This window comes from Aricia agestis, chromosome 8 (genome assembly GCF_905147365.1).
Source record: "Aricia agestis chromosome 8, ilAriAges1.1, whole genome shotgun sequence".
Lineage (NCBI taxonomy): Eukaryota > Metazoa > Arthropoda > Insecta > Lepidoptera > Lycaenidae > Aricia > Aricia agestis.
Genome location: NC_056413.1, coordinates 10726782 through 10749739, shown reverse-complemented (window position 1 = coordinate 10749739; position 22958 = coordinate 10726782). Strand labels below are relative to the sequence as shown.

The 22958-nt window shown below is 36.2% G+C and overlaps 1 protein-coding gene across 8 annotated transcripts in view; it reads right to left on the bottom strand.

The window, feature by feature from the left end:
• The window catches only part of LOC121729940, a 108849-nt gene that overhangs the window by 15955 nt on the left and 69936 nt on the right, over positions 1–22958 (bottom strand). For all 8 annotated transcript variants that reach the window (XM_042118679.1, XM_042118674.1, XM_042118673.1 and 5 more), the window contains 2 exons: positions 14172–14289; positions 10013–10089 (listed from right to left, as the gene is read on the bottom strand). In XM_042118679.1, the coding sequence (XP_041974613.1) occupies positions 10013–10089; positions 14172–14289 (195 nt within the window). The remainder of the gene's footprint in view (positions 1–10012; positions 10090–14171; positions 14290–22958) is intronic.

The following is a 22958-nucleotide window of genomic DNA, read 5'->3' as shown; positions in this document are numbered from 1 at the left end:
TAAAGTTCGTACCATGGCCTCTTTGCTGGTAAATGGGACAAAAGAAACCTACAAAAGGTTGATAGTTGACGAGGCCCTCATGAACCATTTCGGCTCAATCGTCATGGCGAATCAGTTAACAGGCGCCAACGATGTTATCCTCATTGGAGATATTAACCAACTCCCGTTTATAGAGCGTGAAAACCTCTTTAAACTTAATTACACTCGTCCAAACCTGGTAACCAGCATCACCCAGGAGTTGTCTTGCACACACAGGAGCCCTATGGATGTGGCATACGCCTTAAGCATGGTCTATAATAACATCTATTCATCGAAGGAAATAGTGCGGTCCCTAAAGCTAATGAAGTATTCAGGAGCGAGAATACCTAAAACCAATCTAAATACCCTGTATCTTGTCCACACACAAGAGGAGAAAGCAGCCCTCACTAATACAGGCTATGGATCGGGAACGGACTCTCGCGTCCTCACAATCCATGAAGCTCAGGGATTAACGAGTCCCTCGGTGATCATCATACAGACCAAGTCCCGAAAGCTGGCAATCCATGACAGCGTTCCTCATGCAGTTGTAGCCATATCCCGGCACACTAACACCTGTGTCTATTACACTGACACTGACGGAGACGCTGTGGCAAGCTTCATAAAAAGAGCCACGGAGGTGTCAACCGAACACATAAGAGACTATAATATAAAAATGGCTATAAAAGACAGGAACGATAAAGTCCTAAGCCACATGGCGGGTAGATTCGACACAGAACGATGTCTTTTTAACAACCTAAAAACTCCACCCAGCTTGAGTGACCCCTCTCCACCAAGCCAATGTCACAACATCTAAAGGCAAAGGGTGGAGCAGCATAAAATCTAAGGAAATCGGAAAATGTCGGATCTACTGGCCGCCACACCGACTGGGACCTCACCGTTCAAAACATTAATATTATCATTATGCAATTTATAAAACAATAAATGTATATATTTATTTATTATATGTATAACATATTATACTCTATTCTATTAAATATACATATACACATATATATATAAAAAAAAAAAAAAAAAAAAAAAAGTGTCCATGGCGTGATGGACCACAATTAATTAAAATTCATAATATTATTTCAATTATCCTTGGTGCGAAAAATCTAAATAATAAAATAACAAAAAAAGGATATGGACGAACAGTCTATAGACGGCCCCAATTTTATAATAAAAAAAAAAAAAAAAAAAAAAAAAAATATAATCTTTACGTAGCGGATTTTATCCAGGCAGTGCATCGAGATGTAACAGATTTGAATAGACTTAAAGACTACGTAGTTGTCGGTTACCATGCTTAATTTTATTGAAATAATAATATAATCAACCATCGTCATTGAGTTTATAATTTAATTAATTCTTCTAGTTATTTCCAAAAATTCAGACAAAACAACTGAAATATAGTCTATATTTTAATAACGATACCGTTTTTTGTAATCCGTAATATACTCTACAAATTATACAGAAACATGAGATTTTAATTTTGTTTATAGACTAGTGAGTCCTCGACATAAAACACAATCTATCATAAAAGGCAAGGTGAGCGATTATACAATAATTAATTGTTTCAAATGTTACAAATCTTGCAAATGCACATAATTCACCTTAAAAAAGGTTTAAAGCATGTGATGCTCAGAAAACATAAATTAATATAATTCGTCGTTTGAGCTCTGTCACCAGTGCTCGTAAGTCGTAAGTCATTTTTGGGAAGTTTTAAGTACAGTCTAAAAGCAACCATTTTTATAAAAACATGACTTACATAATATGTTACTATTTGTAATTTTATAAAAAATAATTTAACTACTTTTAAGTATGCTCTAAGTACAAATTAATGTAACTTACATCATGTCTATTAGCAGATTAATATAGTAGATTAATAAGATTAATATTGGGCAAATTAGTAGATTTTTTGAAGATATATTCAGTCTTAATAATTAATTAATAGTTTAACAGATAAAAGCTATGGGAAGAATGCTGGAAGCCATAAAAATTATTGAAAGTGCCTAAGTCAATTAACGCAGACAACTTCCTACGTCTGTGTTCTAGACAGCAGACATACACGAGTAAACAATATTCATTTAAACTGGGCAGCAATACAAATTGAATACAGCAAACGCAAAACATTAACAAAATTGAAAATATTGATAAACAGAATAAACTCGTTATATCAACAAAAGAAACACGATGATACCAAATGAGGAAGAAATTCTTGGGCCATTAAAAGCTCTACAAGGACCTTACGAAAAATTTACTAATGAATGAAGATGAGGTGAATGAAACAGACTGAACTAATTATCGAACTTTGACTGTCAACACAAAAGATAATTACTAATAACCAAATTAAATAATACTTGACAGAGACGAAATCACTACTCATAAGAATATTTAAAGAATGCCATAGATGGCCAAAAACTCAGTGGATGGGATGTACTACTTGTAGTTGCCTTTGAAACATCAAACTGAAACGTAAACAAAACATTGTCGAGTGAGTACAGTCATACAGTAAGTGTAAAGTATGAAGCTGCGTATCACGCGAGTTGTTGGCCCTATTTTACAAATAGGTTCGGGCACGCAAAAGAAGCACTGTTAATTGTTGGCAATTGTACTGGGGCTGGACACGCAAAGTCGTGGGCTGTTATACAATCTGATGGCAAATTGAACGAGATTTAATGCTAAACGTGTATAAGCTACAATTACCTAGCCGCGCGATACATTTCAAACAATTTGCCACCTCTATTGTGACAAGTTAATAATGGCCTAAGGTCGATAAGTGCATTATCACCATCAGACTTTATCCGAGATAGTGTTAGAGCAAAAATCGATTCCGATTTCGAAAATTCAATGAAACTTAATCGAAACTAATACTGACCTAGATCGACAATCGACTGAGTACTCAAACATCGTCAGTACATTGGGTACTTTAGTAGTACACTTATGAGTAATAGCCGCTCGGTTTAGAAAGTATCGCTATGAGGTGAGCGATTTGTAGTCTGTACCGATGGTGGCAATCGGTAATGATTGATGAGCCCCAGCGTGGGCAGCCAACACGACGGCGAATTCTTGAACTACATAAACCACCTACTTACCGTATCGTTTCCAAACATAGCCGCTAACCATATGCGGTAAACACGATTATATTCGAATACCTAAATTAGAGAACTATGACAACACACTGATCCGAGCACTGGACACAACACTTCGGACACAACAGAACTTTGAACGAATCAAAACATCACCGCACACCTACGAGTCGATTCGCACAAGACGACGTTAACATCACAGCACTAAAATAAATCATAGCCAAACGACGGAATACGAAACGCGACCCGAAATAAACATAAACAAACCTGTCAACAAACGGACTAAACATCTAAATGCGAAAATTTACATTACGCGGTTTGTAGTAAGCGTATTTACGTCACTCAATGGACAAATCGCCCGCCACAGAATGATAAACGGTCGATAAAAATTTAAAAATGGAGTGCTGGCCGGTTTTAGAGGTAGGTTTAATTTAAAAAATGAGAATGTTTACGAGATTATGAGACGCACAGGGCACGATCATCGTTGTCGGCGGCATGATTGCAGTCGTATGACACTCGCGCCCGCGCGCGCTGTCCCGTAGTACGGTCGGCGTACGACTGGCGACCGCGGCCAACTCTACGTCCGACTACTAGCCAATTCCGCATTTTAAAATATTCCGTTATACCATAGCACTACAGACATGACTCTATCATCACCGTGATCGATACTCACATAGGTCTTCGATTGATCCACCGGTTAATCTCTACGGAACCAAGGATTTTGTGTACTCTACATTTTACAAATATGTTAGCAGCGGTCGCATCGCACCAGGATATTTTCAATGTACAGCTAGTTAGATACAGTATTTCCAATTAGGCATTCAATTAACAACGGTATTTATAGTAATTGCAAGAGAACAATATATTAATAGACTTGAGAAGCACGGAGAGACTAAAATAGGTTTTGTTTTTATTTAAAAACAATTTATGTAAATAATTTTAAGACAAAAATTTACGCTTTCTATCTGTGTGATAGAGAAACAAAATGATAATGTATTCCACATTAACATCGGAGAATTGAATAAACGAGATCCTCGTTAATGAAATGTTGAATGTCATTTGTTCGAAGAGGCCGAATTTATTTTTTTGGAAGTGGTTTTTATGCGCAAGCGTATTTTCCGATAAAAACTATCAATTCCTTATAATGAGGATGTGTTTCCGGATAATAGTGCGTCATACATCATGTAGTTAACAATCAGAAGAATCTCGAAGACTGAATCATGTATAAATTACAATAATTATTTGTATTTCGATGTCTTAAAAATAAACGGTAATGTTACACAGAGAATATCAAAAACGTTCTCTTGAAATGAGATAACTCATAAAATTCTTGATAAACATTTTTTTATTAACCCACGGAGGGTTAATAAAAAAAAATGTCAACACCACCGGAGGGTTAAAGATGCCATTGGGCATTACTCTTCAAAGGGCTATAAGTTATAACTACTTAAGTCTAAAGACATCCCAAAGAAGTAGCAAATATTTTTCTAAGTCTTTTTTTTGCAACAGAATCAAACCAGTTATTAACTTAATGTAATTTGAGCCAACAGCATATTCCTGTACCATTATTATTAATTATTATTTTATCCAATGCTAATTAGGTATATCAACGAAGACATTTATAAAATATAATTTCATCACTTTAAAAGTACAGTTTTGTTAAAAACAAAAAAGGGAAAACCAAAATAAATTTAAAAACTTTAAAATAAGAATGGTTGCCATCTTTTTCGTTTTCACAAAACGAAAAAGAGGACAACCAGAATCAAAATAAATAAAGGATAACAACAGCTAGATATGTCATATGAAGCTCAACAACTAACAACAGCTATATGTCATATGAAGCTCATAAAGTATGATTCGACATCAAAATTCTAGAGTTAGTAAAAAAAGCTTAAGAATATGCGTGCAATTTTTTTATAGTTTGTCGTCAACATTTAAACATAAAATCATTAGGTTCAAAATAAAAGTTTAAGAAATTAAATAAAAGTAACTACGTTGTACACGTATATTTGGTGAATTTGACTCATATCGTGCTCCTTATCAGAAAGCGATAAATTCGTCACTTGTCCTGATATAATTTTACGCATAAATTATTTGATTTAAACAAGCAAAGAAAGCATTATTAATTCTTAGCAGACAGTTTCACAATTTTTTTAGATTTCAATTTCTGGAAATAAACTCTCATGTCAGAAAATGTATACTTACCTACTTTATTTATCTTTTCAATTTAAGGCTGTGGTAGCATGATGCTTTAAGGATTTTTATTAACCCTTAAGTATACGAAACATTTGTTAATGAGGACAGATCGTACTTCGTAATATCTTATACGACCTTGCGATTATACTGGTTTGCCTACATTTACATAAAAATGATTTCCTTGGTTCGTATGAAAATCACATGTTACGTTTCCTATTTTGCTATATCGTCCGACAACGTCGTACGCGATTTTAATTTGCAATTTACATAATCTTTTATTTATATATATTTTATTTACTACAACATAGGTTTGCGGTATGTGAGAACTTAGAAGTGTTGCCTATTAGGTATAATATTTCACAAACCTTTGATTATGTTTGTCTTGAAAACAACGTGTCCTTTATTAATCCTCAAAGAAGTCATTCTTAAAATGCATCACAATCCTATCTTTTATAATAAGACATCCATTGGTAAAATACTACCAGAACTATTCGTTATTGATGTTTTAACCATTTATTATTGCAATAGTTTTTAGTACCAGTAATGTATCTATTAGTAACTCACAATTAGTATATTTCAGTTTGGCTCTTCTATGTATCCTGGCTCATCACACTTCCGCGCTGTTTATAGCAGACGGAAGAGCTGGGAAGGCCGCAAGCAGTTTATTAAGCTTTGTTTGTTTATGCTTCTCAAAAGGATTATGCGGAAACGCAGTTGTATTTTCGTATATTTTTATGGCAACTATATAGACATTATTTCTGATGACTCGTTTCATGTTTGCAAGCTGAGCGGTTACTTAATCCCTTTATTGTTTTTATTTTACCGCCAATAATTACCAGAGATAATAGGTTTTAAGAGGATATTGCAAAATATGAACCCCCCGACAACCCGAATCCTGAATGTCAATCGTAACGTGTTGAAATCATTTTCATGGAAACGATTCATCATCTTGTCACATCACACATGTTTCAAATATTTCGTTAAACGGAAGTCCCTACGTCTAACTTGGCAGAAAAATCAGGACAAAAACCTAATTATGTGTCACATTCCCAAACGTTGCCCTTAGAATCGCGATTTGGCACACTTACTTTATTGTCCTATTAAATTACATGGACTGTTCATGTGACAATTTGACATCATAACAATTTTTATGGATGCTGTTGATTTAGATGGAGCTATAAATAACCGAGATGCGCTAGGGGATGACGCAAATCCAACGCATCGCTTTAAACATCGCTAATTCCATATCACCCATCATAACTTCAAACGGAATTGTTTAGTTTATATCATTCAATCAGAGGAGAGAAAAGGCGTATTTTTTTTAAATTCGTTGAAGATTTTACAGCGTAATTTATAATTGGTATAATAGTCGATGCTCTAACCAAAAACCATCGAGAAAACTTAATATTTTTAGATGTTCGCGAGTGAATCACCCGCAAATCACGATTTAGCAATTTAATAAATTGATAGGTCATTCACAGTTAATACGATTGGTACTGACATCACCTATGACCGCTGGATTGATATATTAACAAAATTTAATCAATTTGGAGTCATGAGACGGTGAGGCATGAGATATGAGACATCACATAAATGATAAATAAGTCTCCTGATCAACTTCTATTGGAATAGGAATAGCATAAGCATAAGCGTTGAGTAAATAACGCTAATACATGTTGATGTCTAATTCAGATACATTGGAATGGCCACTTGCCAGACAATGTTAGCGACATTGGATTAGGGTAAGCCGGAAGTAAATATTTTATAGCAAAATACATAAGAAACTTAAAAGTTACATTATCTATCTGAAAAAAAATCAGTCAAGTACGGCAGACGACGAAGTCTTAATAACAGGGCCCCGTTTTTACCCCTTGTGTACGGAATCCTAAAAATATTTCATGCGATTTGTTTTATGGAAGACTGTTTCGCGTGTAAATATTTATATTATTATAATTTTTCTCGCAAAACAAGACGTATATCACGCGGGAACATTCCACATTCCGCGAGCAATAAGGACACGATTCGCGTAGATAATCCCCTTCCGCACCAGAATTAGTTAAGGTCGGTAGTGGAGACAGCGTTTCTCCCGCAAACAACTCGGTGACTAAGTTTCCACACGGTACCAATCCCGAAATACTCGGAGCGGTATCCCCGAGTAAGTTCACTGTCGCCGGTGGCCCACGCTTTGTCTGCTGTTACTTGCAGTTTTTGCAGGGTTGCTAACTTTCTACTTGCCACGGGGCGCTGTATTTTAATTTTCAACGGGCCATTCAAAATTGGAATAGGCAGTCCAACACCGCAAGTGGCAAGTGAGTGAATTCAAATTGTATTTTATTGTCTAGACTCTAGTACATAAATTCAGTTCTTAGTAGTTCATCTAAAATGCTTCGCATCACTGCGTTACGTTGGAATGAGAATTGGTCCTTATAGGGTTTTTTATTATTACTTTTTAAAGTGAAACATGCAGAGCTGGCCCAACAGTTAGTAGTACCTATCACAAACCCTAAAACTGTTAGTTTCTTTATATTTGATCTCTTTAAACTAAAACGATGAATTTAAATACATACAAAAAGTATACTCTATATATATTTATACGTGAGAAAGCCATGCTTCGGCACGAATGGGCTGGCTCGATCGGAGAAATACCACGTTCTCACAGAAAACCGGCGTGAAACAGCGCTTGCGCTGTGTTTCGCCGAGTGAGTGAGTTTACCGGGGGCCCAATCCCCTACCCTATTCCCTTCCCTTTCCATCCTTACCCTCCCCTATTACCCTGTTCCCTCTTAAAAGGCCGGCAACGCACTTGCAGCTCTTCTGATGATGCGAGTGTCCATGGGCGACGGAAGTTGCTTTCCATCAGGTGACCCGTTTGCTCGTTTGCCCCCTTATTAAGTGGTTATTCGAGTAATTTATGCTTTAAGTATATTTTAATGTATTTAACAATATTTTAAGGTAAGTACTTATCTTATTTACATAAAGTTATCATTTATAGTTATTACAGCTATAATTAATCACTAATTATTTAAACAATTATAAAAATATATTTTTTCGACACCTGCAAACACTAAAGCAATAGACAAGTATAATTATTAATATCATAACTAAGTATAATTTATTCATGTTTAAGTCCTAACTTCTAAGTATATAATATTATTTTCAATAAGTATTTTTAAAATTCTCGAGAGTGAATATTAAAATCTAGTTCGACTAAACAAAGCCACGTTAATTTAATTATAGAGAAAAAAGACGACCTCTATTTTTATTTTTTTTATTTACAGTGATACTCCTATAATATGTAGGTATACATTTACCTTTTGTTATTTGATAACGGTACCAAGTAATGCTCATCCCACGTTTCTTTTTAGTTTCTTATTTAAAAAAGATTTATATCTGTTGGTGAAAGGTTCCATTTTAATTCTCAGTAACTGTCTCATGACAACCCTAATTTCATATCGGTCACGCATGTTTTCGTATTGATCGGTCGTTTGGAACTTATTGTTCTGGCGCCAGATTCTCACATCTCCAATGCCGTTTTGATCGTGGACTGACCCTCACGCGCATAGATTTACGGAAAATATGAGGTTTACTATACTGTACTCGGCGAAACGAGGTGGTAGCGGTCATTCACCTTTTTAGTCTAGGCGCTGAATAAAAATATGCTCACACTGTTTTTATAATATTTAAGAATAAAATTGACCTATTATAAAGACAGATTATTACAGATTCATCGGAAAACCTCTTGGTAACTCTTAGAATGATAATAACCAACTTTTTATGAGTTCGAAGTGATATGCTTGATGCTTCATATTCAGTTCACATCCAGTATGCAAAATACGATATCGCCCTTAGACTAGGAACATCTGACACTTCATTGTCAATCGCGGTTTATATAGAAAATGAAAAGTTTTTTGACAGGGAGTCAATGACCGCTACGGTCTCGATTCCCCGAGTACACCTTAGTCAACTGTCAAGCAAAATAAGGTCAGGGAAGTGTAAGAAACGAGCAGGTGGCCAATGTCTTCATTAGTACAGACATAGAGTAATAAATATACTATAATGTATGGCTGGTCTCTGGTACAGACTACAGAGTATGAAGCCTACACGCCTACTTTTTTAATTTAGACATTCGAAGCATGAGAATCGGACCCTGTACCTATTGAACCAGTATACCACGCGGATTCTATATAAGCCAATGATGTAATGATCGATATATCAAAGCGACTACGCGGTCGTGTCTAAATAATTATTATTGTATATAACATCAGTATTGTATTTCACATCCTGTATTGTTATGTTACTCTGTTATTTACTTTAATGTACTTATTGTGATATCATTCATATTGTTACATTAATTAGTAGTAGTAGGAGGACCTAGTTTAAAAACTAATCCAATTTGTCGAATAAAAAGATCTCTATTCTCTACATGTCATACTTCAGAATCCTTTCGTATTACGTGATTGAAGCATCGCTAAAAAGTAAAAATATTTAAAAATAAGGCTTAGATATGAATTTCTCTTTTCAGGCAATTAAAAAAACAACGCCCAAATACTGAAGTCGAAAACGCTACCTCCAAACCATTATTACATAAACTGTGCTTTCACTGTCTCGAGTTCAAAATACCTAGGCAAGCGTACGACTTATGCACCAGTTCTTATTTTGAGTACAGTTTTAGCCTTCAAACTTAAACTTAGATTAAAGTAAGAGCGTCTTACCGTTGACATGTTTGCAGACGTCCCGTTCTCGCAGCTCCCAGTCCACGTTCCAGCCGGGCGACTCGATCTTAGACGTCCTGCAGAAACCAAACAATTAGAAATTGAGCTAGAGAAAGTAGAGCCCACTTGATTTTTTCAAACCCTTTGTGGGTTAAAAACTGCTGATACACGTTTCTTTTTCTTAAAAACGCCTCCGTGGTCTAGTGGTATAGGGCGCGGCTCTTGACTCGGAAGTCGTGGGTTCGATTCCCGCGTTGGAAACATAATATTATTTCCAAGTTTAGTTAGGACGATGCAGGCTGATCACCTGATTGTCTGACAAGTAAGACGATCCATGCGTCGGATGGGCATGTAAAAAAGATCGGTCTGCGCCTGTTCTCTCGTCAGTCGTGTCGGTCTTCCGTCCCACTGGGTTATGAGAGTGAAAGGAATAGAGAGTGCTCTTGTATACTGCGCACACACCTGGGCACTATAAAATTACTCCTGCGTAACAGGCCGGGTTTCAATCAAACTGGCCACCGTCACCGAAACTGGTGTGGGGAGTATTATTATTATTACACGTTTCTTATTTGGATGGGGAGTTTATTTAATACTAACTATTTTTGGCATTTTTTAGTTTTAATGGAGAAATAAAATACATTAATCTTTGAAAAAAATTGCTATAAATCACTATAAAAATACAGTTCAGGCTGAATTGCAATTTACAATGTTCGGGCATTTTTTAACCATACGCTGCAATTGGACAATTTTCAAATCCATCGAGGTATATTCACAAGTTTCCTTTAACAAACTTCGATAGATGACAAAAGGATAGACAGACGAACGAATATACCGGCAACTAATTCTCAATGAAGCCGTTTTTGGGGTACGGAACCCTGCCGCGCGGCCTTGCACTGTCGAAAATGCAAGTGATAAGGATGACACACGGGTCATCGCCCCCGGCCTGAGGTTCAAGAGCTGGGCCTGCCGCGCTGTCATCGACGGATATACTCGGTGCACGCACCGCACTGCACTCGTCGAGGACATATTACGCGCTTTGTTTGTTCACCGTACGTTTCCTTATTAGACCGTAGAACTACGCGCACGATTTTCCGATGATGGAAAAGTGTGTAAGTTTCTGACATTTCTGATTGTTAGGAAGTTAACTTTTATTCGTATGACATCAAAAGCGCACCAAACGCAAACCATGTTAAAATAATTGATTTTAAACAGGATAATGTTTTATTCAATTTTGAGACTTTTACACACCTCAATAAGCAAATTTATTGGTGAAATCAACCTTTCTAATGGAAAAAAATCTAAACTGCTATTTCTTACTAAAGCGCCTCAGACTTCAGAGCCTTGGTTGCTATAATAACGAAAATATATTTACGCAAATTATTAATAAAAACTCATGAATGTACTCTTTTTCGTCATAATATTTAGTATGTCATAGTAAACCTGGTTTCTATGGTGACTCAAGGGGAAACAAAAGGTGACACAGTTTTCCCTTGAGTCACGGTAATTTAAAATACTTACTCAAAAAAACTTTTGCTTAGTCAATTTAAGACAGAAAGGCAATTTTGAAATTATAGAAACCACACGATTTTCGCAAACACAAAATAGAGATGTGTGTCACATACCTAAATATATTGATAAAAAACCCTTCATTCGATTGAAATTGGACGATGTCAACACTTTAAATGTATCACTTTCGTCAGTCATATTTTGTTCACCTGCCAGAACTCCGAATGTGTACAATGTTGTACGAAAATAACGATCAATTTAAGATGCTTATAAAGATGATTCTTTTGATTCATGATGTTTATTCTTTTTACACTACAAAGTCGTAAACTCGTAAATTAGTTTGAAATATTGTTTGTAACATTTTGTCTACTTAAAATTGCACATTTTAAGATAATAATGAGGATGACACCGTCTAATAAAACTTTACAAGTATACAAAAAGTATACTATTTGCCTAACACTTTATGAAAAACAAATGCGAATCGTAAAAGAGTGCAAAACACAAAATTGTTGCCACCTAATAGAATCGATAATGCTCCATTTTATTAAGGAAGTGTCTAGTTTGGGCGTGATTATATCATCGTGGTCGTCAGAGCGTTATCTGGTTCAATCTGCAATTCGATTAAATGCCTAGCGAATTCATTAATAATAATAATAATATCTATGGACGCTTCACACCACGTCAGTCTGGCCCCGTGCTAAGTACCTGAAGGACTTGTGTTACAGGTACCAGACAACGGAAATATATTTAATACTTTTATAGTATAAATATATTTAAGATTTTTATTATATCATACACATATTTAATACACATCCATGACCCAGGAACATTGAAAAACTTTTTGTTCCGTCGGCGGGATTCGAACCCGCGACCCCCGGCTTGAGTTGCCACACACTCTAACCATTGAGCCACGGAGGTCGTCATTGAATGAGACCATTTAACTGAGTGACTAAAGTAAAGGCCAACTCGTCAAGTCTTTGCCTGTACCTCTAAATTCAATGGTTTCATTCAATGAATTCGCTAGTCAGTCAGTCAAATAGCAGATTCAACCAGATTACTGCTACAGATATCGCACATCACTACCTGAGACGGACGCACGGCAGCGGTCAAAGCAATGTTATATTTACATATGATCTAATCCTTGCTAATGTCAAAGGGTGATCGCATGTACTGGTGGATTACGTCAAGTACGCTATTAAAATTCTATAATGATGCATTATGTATAATGTTTATAAAGCCGAATAAAAATATGAGAGATCTAATATAATACGATAGACATAGTGTCGACGTCGTCGCCCGTAGGTTCGATGCGCAGAAATTAATTTACCGCTGAAACCCTACCTTTTTCCCAGTTAAAAGCTACCCTTAATCGTTAGTCAGAGTCAAAGTGTCAAACTAAACTAACTTAAATCGAAACAAAGTCGATTTAAGTTAGTTTATTTGAGTGTAAAGAAGTAACAGACAAAAAAACCACAAACACTGACTTTGAATATGTACGGATGTAAAAACTTAAATGTCATCTTTGTTTGGGTTGACTGAGTCTAAACTAATGCTTTTATGGGACTAATTAATGCCGAATTGGTCGTTATTAGGTCAGTGTTAGTTTTTTTGGAGGTAAAATTTCACTTCTACTTATTCAAATATTAATAAAGGTAAGACAAACATTTGCATATTAATTTTATGGTTCTTACAACCCGCAATTCTATTGATGAAAATTTTAATTCCTTTTAGAGCAGTCCCGAATCCCGATATGGTTAAATGATTGATATTCTATGTCTACTGAACTTATAAAATGTAGCACGTTCCTAATTAGGTAAATCTCCTAATCCCACACATAAGCGCTCTACACTATACGCCGATTTTCTTACAAACCAATTAAGAGATTTGAGGACCTAGTTAGCGTAGGGGTAACACAACCTTAAGCGGAAAGGGGTAACAAACAGACAGACATACGTATTAATAATATTAAAAACATAAAATTCTCAAGTCGCAGCGTTTGCTGCCAAACACTTTCGAAATGTAATGATTTTGTTGAAAGTGTAAATGCCGTCATATCGGGTGGGTTAATCGTTTAACTTTTCTCATACCCCTGGATCACGCTTGACGCTATCAGTGTTTGTCTAAAAGTTGGAGGTTCTAAAAGGAGTTGTCATTACGTCTAATTTTTTTACGTGGGAGAGCCATGCTCCGGCACAAATGGGCCGGCTTGACCGGAGAAATACCACGTTCTCACAGAAAACCGGCGTGAAACAGCGCTTGCGCTGTGTTTCGCCGAGTAAGTGAGTTTACCGGAGACCCAATCCCCTACCCTATTCCCTTTCCTACCCTCCCCTATTCCCTTCCCTTCCCTACCCTCCCCTATTACCCTATTCCCTCTTAAAAGGCCGGCAACGCACCTGCAGCTCTTCTGATGCTGCGAGTGTCCATGGGCGACGGAAGTTGCTTTCCATCAGGTGATCCGTTTACTCGTTTGCCCCCTAGTTTCATAAAAAAAAATAATAAGACAATCTACTCGCTCGATCGGAAAATCTTCCTTAAGCATATCCCCAGTCCCCACAGCGTATATGACGGCCATAAAGATATTTGAATTTGTAAAAAAAAACAACGTATGCCGGACCAGCTCTAGTATAATTACTAAGTAGTGTGTACTAACTGCCTGGCCTGCCGCGAGCAGCGCCTCAGCTCGGCGGCGAACACGCAGAACTCGCCGAACGTCAGCACCAGCGACTTGCGCCGCGCGCACTGCCGAGCGCACACCAGCATCTCGAACACTGGAACAACACAATTTATTTGTTAGTAGTGATTTACATTCAATTAAAAAACAAATTTTGTCCATTAAAAAAATGAAAAATGATAGCCAAGTTAAAAATTGCCATTAATAATTGCATGACCGACAAAAGCATCGACAAATTCGCTGCTTGGTTCTGCTGAGCTGTAATTCAGGAGGCCTTCATCAAAATGCGTTCAGTTGTTTATGCGTAAAAATTTACAAACACCCATTACAAAAGTGCAACCGTGAACAATGTAAAAAATAAAAATGAAATAAATATGGAAAATGAAAATGGAAACTTATAGTGGTACCACGAAAGCGACTGAATGTTTATCCAGTTACTCTACGTATCTGTAACCAGCCAAACTCTCTATACCAGGGGTCACCAATGAGTTTCGCTCGGGGTCCATTTTAAGAAATGAAAAAAGCCGCGAAGTCCACATTTTAGATAATTACGGAAATTTCAAAGGTATTTTTAAGATTTACATATCAATGAGAAAAGTGTCCATTTATGTTGCTAATTATTTTCTGTCTGAAGTTTGGGATACAAGCTGACATTAAATCCTGGAGATGTTCATCAGTAAGTCGAGACCGAAATTTATTTTTAACTAAGTTCATCTTCAATAATGCTCGGTCCGCACACAATAGGTCGGCGGTCCGCCATTTGGTGACCCCTGCTCTATACAGTCGAATTGTATAAGAGCCCCTTTACAAGCATTACGGAGAACCTGGTAGATGGGAAGTGATAAAAGAATATTTTCTACTAAACATAGAAATTGATTCCGTAGAGTTAAAGGGAATACGTATCAAACTGTATCAATAAACATTACCCTATTAAATAATTACTCTTACCTGTATTAGGTAGAATTGATTAGTGTTTACACTGTAAAGCTAATTAAAAATTATTATACGTAACAAAAATGATGAAAAATTATCTTATCGTTTCAGATAGCGCCTACTAACGTATGATCACAGGTCAAGTGTCTTGTTATGTGGCTGGTTCTGATTACTAACTTTCTTTTATACCTAACTACGTATTCACGATGACTCATCTCAGAATAGAAACCCAATAATAATATTTCTCGCAACTCTGATCCTACGGTTCTCTATTTACTTCACAAAAGTTACCAGGTAAACCTTCATGTCCCAACAATCTATATTTAAATCTGACATTATTTTTCTTAATATGATGACGACATAAAAAAAACAATAAATTATTGGTCACGTGACGCTTTTACCGTTTACGTGGTAAGCAAACTGCGTAGCATGCTAAAGTGTAAGAAGTAAACTAATTGTCAGACTATAGGAATCTATTTTTCTAATGAAAGAAACTCACACCCGTTATCAACAAATAAAATATGATAATTTATATAATATTATGTATGTATAATAACAAAAATATAATAATAAAAATTTATAATTTTTGAGCACACGCTCGTAGCTTCGTAGCAACCGTAGCTCGTAGGCCGTAGCCCGTAGCCAGTAGGAGTAGGACGATTGTTTGAGTCTCAAAACGGTTTCAAGGTACGGGCCCTGTAGCTAACAGTCTATTTAAAACTTCCAATCCATTGAAAAAACTTTTTTTTTTCATTTTCAGAATGTTGAATTTAGAAGATCACCTAGGATTTAGGAATTATCAATCAGCCACTTTTTTTTTGTTACCGGCCAGTTACCGCCCTGCGTCACCAAGACTAAAAAGTAAAACGTGCCTTTAAAAGAGGTTAAATACACGTAACCTTTTTAATTATTATTTGCACGGCACGAGGATAACAAAGCCGTATGTACTATTAAACACGAGACGCAAATTAAACAATAACAGTAGTAAATACGAAACAATAGCTAGTAGTACTCGTGCTTTGAATACTTCATTATATTTTTTGCTGCACGTCACAATAATAATAGGCTACGACTATATTTGCATAAACATTTATTATTATTAAAGTTTAAGTCAAACAATTTTATTCAAAACTGTTTGACCCGGCAAATGTTGTATTTTGCCACAAAAACAACACAGAAACAAAATTGTAACGAAAAAGGCGGAAAAAAATAAAACCTTTGCTTTATTTATAATACTGGAAAAAAACAAATTTGCAAAAAAAAAACACAGTGTCAACACGTGACTGGAGGCAATCCACTTAAATTATCATATATATCAAAGTGAATCAGTGTTAACGGCTGTGCAAACTGTGTGATCGCCGTGATTTGTGAATCATGTGCATCAACAACGTGGTTGTAAAGTTCAATTAACGACTATATTAGTGGATTTAGTGGCTATATCTCAGACTATATAACCTAAGGTCTTGACAACAACTTAAAGCTAGTCAATAGTCATAAAATTAAATAGTTACATTGAACCACCTTACACTAAACCTAATAGTAGATCTTTCACTTTCAGTCTGAAAAGGCAAGCTATTTTGACAAAAGAAAAAGTTTGAAGAAAAGAAACCGACAGGTGAAAATAAACTAAAAAATGTGATAGCTCTTGTAATAGAGACGTCACTCTAATCAAACTACCTTACTGTTCTGCTCGCATGGAACTTAGTTTCACCAATAAGTATATAAATAGCAATGAGCTCTTACAATCTACGTCCTAACAAGTCACTAAGAACTGTTACAGAGAATATATATTAGTACTACCACTGTTACCACACTACGTTTTCATAATTATATTAAAGGAAGTATACTACAAGGAAACAGAGAGGCCAGTAAAGATTAATGGAACGAGCCGCCAATACTAGCTCGTAGAGTTTACCCGAACAGACTAATATTTTAGGGCTAAGGTTGCCACATAAATAGGCACGGTACTGCAGTGCTTGTTTACTGCAAAGTTATGCAACACTTAAGCATGCTTTACTAAATAGAGCTCAGATTTCGTTTTATCGACATTTAGCCTCCTAAGGTTGGGTTTCACCAGAGGCGTGGTTAAAGTTAAAGTTATGGTCAAAGTTATGGTTACAGTTAAGGAAAATTTAACTTTAAGCTTAACTTTGACCACCGAATTTGACAGAAGACGTTGCTGGTCCGACAAGGCTTAATAAGAACATTGGCGGGGGCGCTGCTGGTAAAGGAGAACTGTCAAAAATTGCGTTTTTGTATGATGACAGCGTTAGTTCCTTTTTTCGCCACATGCATTTAAAGCCTTGTCGAGCTCTATGGTTATGGTTAAATATGGCGTCTTGATGGCGTCAATTTTAAACTTTAACCAAAGATTTGACATTTTGCATTGTAGTTAAAGTTAAAGCTATAGTTAAAATTACAGGTATACTTAGTTAAAGTAAGTTGGTGCAACCCACCCTAAGAATAAACTTTAATAATTAATATTAATATTCAAACGCTAGAATGAAATTGTAATCAGTATCTGAGTTTTTTTAAAACAAATCCAGTAAGGAATTTCTATATTTTTTTCTATCTTTAATAAGGAATAAAACGCAAAGAGCAGAGGGCGCTACTGCCTACTAGCACAGACAGTAAATAAGCCGACCACAATCCGACATGGTGCACACGTAGTATCAGAATATTTACAGTTCAGAAACGTTGTCAAACATCAAACAAAACATTTTGTTTACAGTCTGTGGCTCTGTGCTGATGCTGCCAGTATTCTAATGTAAAAACATTTCAGTAACATTATGTTCTGTAGCGTTTTGATTAATTAACTTTTTGTCGTTAGGGATTAGCCAATAAAAAGAGCTTGTAAACAGACAAACTCCTATAATAAAATCTTGGAAACCGAATTACTAGATTGCGTATTTACATTATTATGTAAAGCACTAAAGTCTAGATAGTTTTGTAACTGGCAACTGCATATTATCGCATTTATAACTCGAACTTTCGCGTAGGCGGATAACAACAGCTAACAGCGTATATTTTTACGCGGAGGTAGAGTCACTTTGATTTATTTTCGCAAGAAGTCCTATAATTTCCTATCCACAAATAGGCATAAATATCTATACTAATATTATAAAGCGGAAGAGTTTGTTTGTTTGTTTGAACGCGATAATCTCAGAAACTACTGGTCCGATATGAAAAATTCTTTCAGTGTTAGATAGCACATTTATCGAGGAAGGCTATAGGCTATATTTTATCACGCTAATACTAATAGGAGCGAAGAAATAAAGAAAAAAGTGTAAAAAACGAGGGAAATTATTTGAAAGAGCTTATCTCCCGAACCACAGGAGCAATTTTTATATTATTTGTCACAGATAAGAAGTAGACCACGTGAAGGACCATAGGCAATTTTTTGTGGACTAATTTGTCTGTGAAATATCTGATTTACGCGGGCGAAGCCGCACGGAACGTCTAGTAAATTATACAAAACAAAATTTTATTCAGTAGGTACTCGTATAGTCAGACCATTAACCAATAATAATTCTTATTATTATTACATATTCTATGCAGCACGTCTGGTCCCGAGCGATTTTACTATCTATTCTGTGCCCGCAATAAGTGTCTGAAAGATTTGTGTTTCGTTAATAATGATCAGACAGGGGTAATTAATATTTAAATACAACATAATATGACCTAAGAACATTGAAAACTTTTTATTACCGCAGCAGGATTCAAACCCAAGACCCCACTCAGCCACTGAGCCACATCAATTAAAACAGAATGCCGTAATCACACGGCAGTAACAATTCACAATCATATCATTGATGGCACTCATGCCCTGCCCGCGTTTGCGATACAATCAGCCGATGCCACAATCACGTCCGTACTATATTCTCAAATTAATCGATTTTAATTAGAACGCATATATTTCTATTAAGGTTACATGTGCCGGGAGCCGAGTGAGACTGGAGTAAGTCGCAGCGGGGGGTTTTGTAAACAATTTGTGAACCTTGTATTTTATTTTGAATGCATTTAAAGTTTAAACGAAACATAATGCATTCGTCTACTCTAATTTTCATGGTAAAATGCATTACTGAGTGCAGTAATGCATTTTACCATGAAAATTAGAGTAGAAACGAATGTAATCATATAGGAACTAAAAACAGCTGCGGAGCGATGCGACACAGCACGGCAAAATATTCTTTCTACACGACACAAAACGTCAGTGCTAGGGAACGTAAAGTTTTTTTCGAAAGGGTCTAACCCGTCTAAGCTACTGGTCTGGTTAAGACCATGGTAGTTTAATCGTGGCTATATCTAGTCTGTTGCTAGTTGGTTTGGAGATAAACAATGAGGGGGGCCTAGCCCCTCCTCCTAAAGTCACACGTGTGACATTCTAATAGGGCAATATTGGGGAGAGCTACGAAAATTTGTTGTAAGTTAATGAATTGTATCATTATTTTATTTTTTCTTAATTTTAAATCTGTATTTTATTGTAAAAGCATTTTTATTGATTATTTTATGTATCTTATTTTTATTTCTAATTGTGTTTACCGTTTACTTTTTAATGTAATTGCATGCTGTGACCAATTGTAATTAGTTATTGCATGTAGCGTGTATTTTTAAATGTCTAAACCTAATGTTGTAAATTAATGCAAAACTGTTTTTGGTCCTAAATAAATAAAAAAATAAATAAATAAAATAAGCTATTTTATCTGACGTGGGGACACGGGTCCCCCCTGCTCTTTAAGGGGTCCGACCCCTTACTCACTCTGACGTGTGAGTGAGGCTGCTCGCGCGCGGTAGCACAAACTAGCTGCGTACGAGTTATCGCGATAGATGAGCTCAAGTTGTTAATGTTATTGCTTAAAAGAGGGCCGTCCCTCTCCCCTTCCGAGTCCGGTTGGGGTGACATATGCGTGTATGTTCTAATGTCAAAGTAATTGGTATTTGGTAGAGCTCTCTACGATAATGTCGCGGTCGCGGTCATGATTTAGATTACGTTGTCGCGACGTTTTGCTACAGAAGCTTAATTCGGTACCGCTTTAAAAAAAATACTAAAATAGTCTACTGCAAACTGTAACCATTTGTTTGACACCTGTCACGTAGTCTGTATACGTGACAGTAGTCAACAAAGTAAGTACATAAAGTAGATAACTATTAACTACTAACATTGTCAACAAAAATACACTAGTTGTGCTACTGCATGACTGCATGAGTAATTATACAGTACCTACATCAAGTCTATGAATTATACCTATTACATTTTTGTTGACAATTCCGCACAGTTGCGTGTCATGATATTAATCATTATATCTAATCGCTGTAACCTAGAATTTCCTATGACTAGGTAACCTCCAAACCGGGTATCTACTTGGAAATTAATGGAATAAGCCATTATCCTCGAAGGGCGTCAAAATGTAGAGCACTGAGCAGTTTCGAATACAGAAATGAATAAATAATGCCCTTCAGTCTCAGAGCTATCGATAAGTTTTAGCCTACGTTTTAGCATTAAAAGACGGTATAGATTTTTTAAAAGATTTTTCTAAAATTTTTTTTATTTGATTTAAAAAAAATTGTATCAAATACACGTGGTGCCCTATCCGAAGTCGGAATACCTCGCATATACAAAAATGCGAGGCTTTTCGACTAAGCGAGAACGATTACAAAGTGCATAATTTTGTTTTACAGAGAAACCGCCGCTGTACCTATCTCCTGTGTCAGTGTCAGTGCCAGGATCGACAGCGGTATGAGGTATCCAACCACGAAAACCCTTTGATATGATCTCCCGAGGGACATGCTAAAGCTGTCTTGGGACCCGCTACGATTTAATCAGAAGAAGATAGGAGTAGGAAGTATTCAGTCTTGCCTCCCCATAAAAAGCGGGAGAACTAAATACTTCCTACTCCCTGTAATCTCGCGGTGATGCTACCAAACCGCGCGTTCGGGCGAAAGCATGTGAATTATAAATCCGGTCTAAACCAAACGACAAAAACCGTTTCACCCGGAATCGAGAGCACATTACGATACGCGGAAGGCTACTCGTATTTTACACGAGTTATATCGAGTTTCAATTTACGACTGTGTGTTTGTGTAATTTAATGACATAGTGGTTGATTCAGAATGACGTAGTGCATTATCTCATGCCCACACGTTCTTTGTAATTAGGTTCCACATTAATCAGATACGCGATGAACTCACAGGCATGTATTAGAAAACAAGGGTTAACTACATCTTATATATCTTTAAACGAGCAAATCTTGTATATATATAAATATATAATTGGAATCTCGGAATCGGCTCCAACGATTTTTATGAATTTTAGTATATAGGGGGTTTCGGAGGCGGTAAATCGATCTAGCTAGGAATAATTTTTAGAAAATGTCATTTTATTCGTGTTTTATCGAATACCGAGCAAAGCTCGGTCAAGTAGCTAGTACGATATTATGTCAGCAAAAGGATAAAGAACTTCCAACGCCGATTATTATGACAAGATATTATACTACACGGTTCATTTTAAAGTCTATACATATAAATATGTTCTTAGAAAGCAAGAATGATAGCTTGTATATTATGTTGCAGCAGTTTAGTAAAGATAATAGAAACTAGAAAGAACTCTAGTCTCCTCCTCCATTTTAGTGGTTACAAAAATCACAACGCCTTGCGGCCTCCCCACGTCGACTATGGCTGCCACAATCATGGTGACAGTCATAGTTATCCACCATAAGTCATAACCCAACGTGAAAACTGAATGACATACAGAATCTACATAAATAAAATATAAAGGAGATAGAGAATGAGTGCTAAGCTAAGTACAGAAAAGTTATAACTTGACCAGAAAAGAAAAGAAAAAACCTTCAAAACAGAAATGAAATCCCACCAAAACATGAAATGTGAAAGGAGCCAAGCAAAATATTGGAAAGCTTTTCAATACTTCTGTCGTAAAAAGTTTTCAGATCACATTCAAGCCAAGCCTTCAACTTATTTTGTAATTTAAATCAACATTCAGTAAACGTATCAATAGATTTCTTTATTTTATAATTATTATAGTGGCTTGGCAATGAGCACTTAAGAGAAACAAATATAAAACTGCATATTTGGAGGAGTTCATACTTACACAGATGGCAAGCGTAAAGTGTTTTAGACTTTAGTATGTAGGTAACGAGTTAACGACGCTTGTGGCCGATGGTTTCCAATAAATCCAATTAGTCCCTGATTATTTCTCTAGTGCTCATTGCCAAGCCACGTTTACTGAATGTTGATTTAAATTAAAATAGCCCGTGTAAATATTTACTCCCGTGTAATTACCTCATTCTTGGATTAGAAGTTGGAAAAACGCAAAACCAGCTCACTCTTAGATCAGGAAACAGTTATACTCGAGTAAAATTTTACTCCAGTTTGGTCGAATCCGCCCTTAATCAGTGTTAAGCTAAATTAAATTGTTACTTGTTTGACAACTCATTTGCAAATCTTTTTACAAATTTAATTTTTTATTTAGGGTAAAAAGTTATACATAAACATATTTGTAGGCAAAATAATATGCAATACAATTTGATTTAAAAAAAAATTGTAAGACGTATAGTTCTCGAGGTATCGCGATAATAGTGTGTTCAAGGACGTTGAAATAATAGCCGGACGGTTCGCTAAAAAAAGTGAAGCACCCTTAATAAGCCGAGGCGATCATACGTACATATCTTAATGCGGCACTCGATTTATAGGCGAACGCGTTGGCCGACGCGTTGGCAGACGCGTCGGCTCAATGTGTTGAACGGGCGTTCGTGCGTTGGCCGTTATAGGTATTTAGACGTTGGCCGACGCGTCTGCGAGCTTGCCGCGCGGTGTCGG